Source organism: Callorhinus ursinus, unplaced genomic scaffold (assembly GCF_003265705.2).
Source record: "Callorhinus ursinus isolate GAN/ISIS: 27379988/994484 unplaced genomic scaffold, GSC_fseal_2.0 scaffold10, whole genome shotgun sequence".
Lineage (NCBI taxonomy): Eukaryota > Metazoa > Chordata > Mammalia > Carnivora > Otariidae > Callorhinus > Callorhinus ursinus.
The window spans coordinates 37,940,386-37,942,267 of NW_027397072.1; the positions used below are offsets into that span (position 1 = coordinate 37,940,386).

Here is a 1,882-nt window from a genome sequence, read left to right on the forward strand (position 1 = left end):
GGAGGAGGTCCGTCCACCTGCCAGGCTGTCACTCAGCTCTGGCCGTGGCCGCCCCTGAGCTTGAATGCTCACCTGCACTTGCCTGGCAGATTTTCCCTCATCAGAAGGTTTATAGCTCCCCAGGTGATTGGCGCATACAGACTCATGCTCCACATTTGCCACTCAGCGGTGGTGCAGGGCGGCGGCGTGCCGTCATGCCGGTGATGATCTGGGCACTTGTTAGAAATGTAAAATCTTGGGGCGCCTGGGTGGCTCAGTTGGTTAAGCGACTGCCTTCGGCTCAGGTCATGATCCTGGAGTCGCGGGATCGAGTCCCGCATCAGGGTCCCTGCTCAGCAAGGAGCCTGCTTCTCCCTCTAACCCTCCCCCCTCTCATGTACTCTCTTTCTCTCTCTCATTCTCGCTTTCTCAAATAAATAAATAAATAAAAAAGAAATGTAAAATCTTGGGCTGCACCCCACCCTGCTGAATCAGAAGCTCATTTAACCAGACCCCAGGTGATTCCTATGTACCTCACAGTTCGAGAAGCCCTGACTGGCACGCTGTTGTAAGAACATTGGTGGGGACCGGAGCACAGATGTTGGTGCCTGGCCCCTGGGTGCGGTCCTTGCTCTGCTGATTATTAGTCTTGTAACTCTGGGCAAGATGCTAAACCCCTTGGTGCCTCTGTCTGGTCATCTGTAAATTCACAATAGTGGGAGGCCGGTCTCATGGGGTTGTTCTGAGGCCTGGCTCATGGTAAGCAATGCAAGGATTCTTCTACTGTTACTGTGACAGATCTCTTCCTGAAGGGGCTCTGAAATGCAGCAAGCTTCACAAGTGTGACAGTGGCACCAGGGTCGGGGTCAAGAGAGTCCTGGGACAGCCCGAGGTCCCTCCCCGTCTGGACCTGCCGTGAGCCAAGGGGCTCTCCGTACCCTGGGATGGGAGCAGAGACTGGCCACCTCAGCAGATGGCAGCAGGCTAGGAGGTGCTGGCTCCCAGCTGGGCCAGCACAGGTCACCGCAGGCCCCACTGAGAAATGATGGATGACAATGGCTACCAACTACCAGCACGACCAGGCATAAGCCCCACATTGTTCAATCAACCCCACGAGATAGCTGGGAGCGCACTTGGAGAAGTGGCCCGAGAGAGGGCTGAAGTGACAGAGTGTACCTGAACATCACTGGATGGCCTTCCTGTCCTCACGTGAAAGGGAAGCTTGGGAAGGAAACCCAAGTTCAGCTATAGGAAAAGTAAGTTTTGCCATGATAACTCCCAGTGGGAGGGCTAGGAACTTCCCAGTGATTTCCTATAACCAGGTATCCGTCCCCGCCACCCCTGTCTTTATGTCTGACTACATAGGAACCATGCAATAGGGGAAAGGGCACTTGTTATTTTTTATTTTTTTAAAGATTGTATTTATTTATCTACAGAGATAGAGGGAGAGAGCATGAGCAGGGGGAGGTGCGGAGGGAGAGGGAGCGAGAATCTCAAGCAGACTCCACGCCCAGTGTGGAGCCTGAGGCAGGGCCTGATGCGGGGCTTGATCTCATGACCCGGAGATCAAGACCTGAGCTGAAATCAAGAGCTGAATGCCCAACTGACTGAGCCACCCAGGTGCCCCAGAAAGGGCGCTTTTTAAAAGGTTGACCCAACATGAGCAGAAAGCACAGGATAATGAGTGAAAAGAGATTCTGGAAATGCACCTGATTTCTGAAGTTTGATATTCCTCTGACTCTCTCAATAAAGCCTGTCATTTATGGTCCATCCATCTGTCCATTCATCTGCTAATCTAATTGTCTGTTCATCCATCCATCCATCCACCCACCCATTCACCCACTCATTTATCCAAACATCCATCCATCCACACATCCATCCATCCCACTGTCCATCTCTCTGT

At 52.6% G+C, this 1,882-nt stretch overlaps 1 protein-coding gene across 1 annotated transcript in view; it reads left to right on the top strand.

Moving 5' to 3' along the window:
- Positions 1–745: 745 nt before the first annotated feature.
- Positions 746–1,882, top strand: part of NT5DC4 (5'-nucleotidase domain containing 4) — an 11,529-nt gene continuing 10,392 nt past the window's right edge. The window contains 1 exon segment of the mRNA XM_025868642.1: positions 746–894. Coding sequence (XP_025724427.1) covers positions 746–894 — 149 coding nt within the window.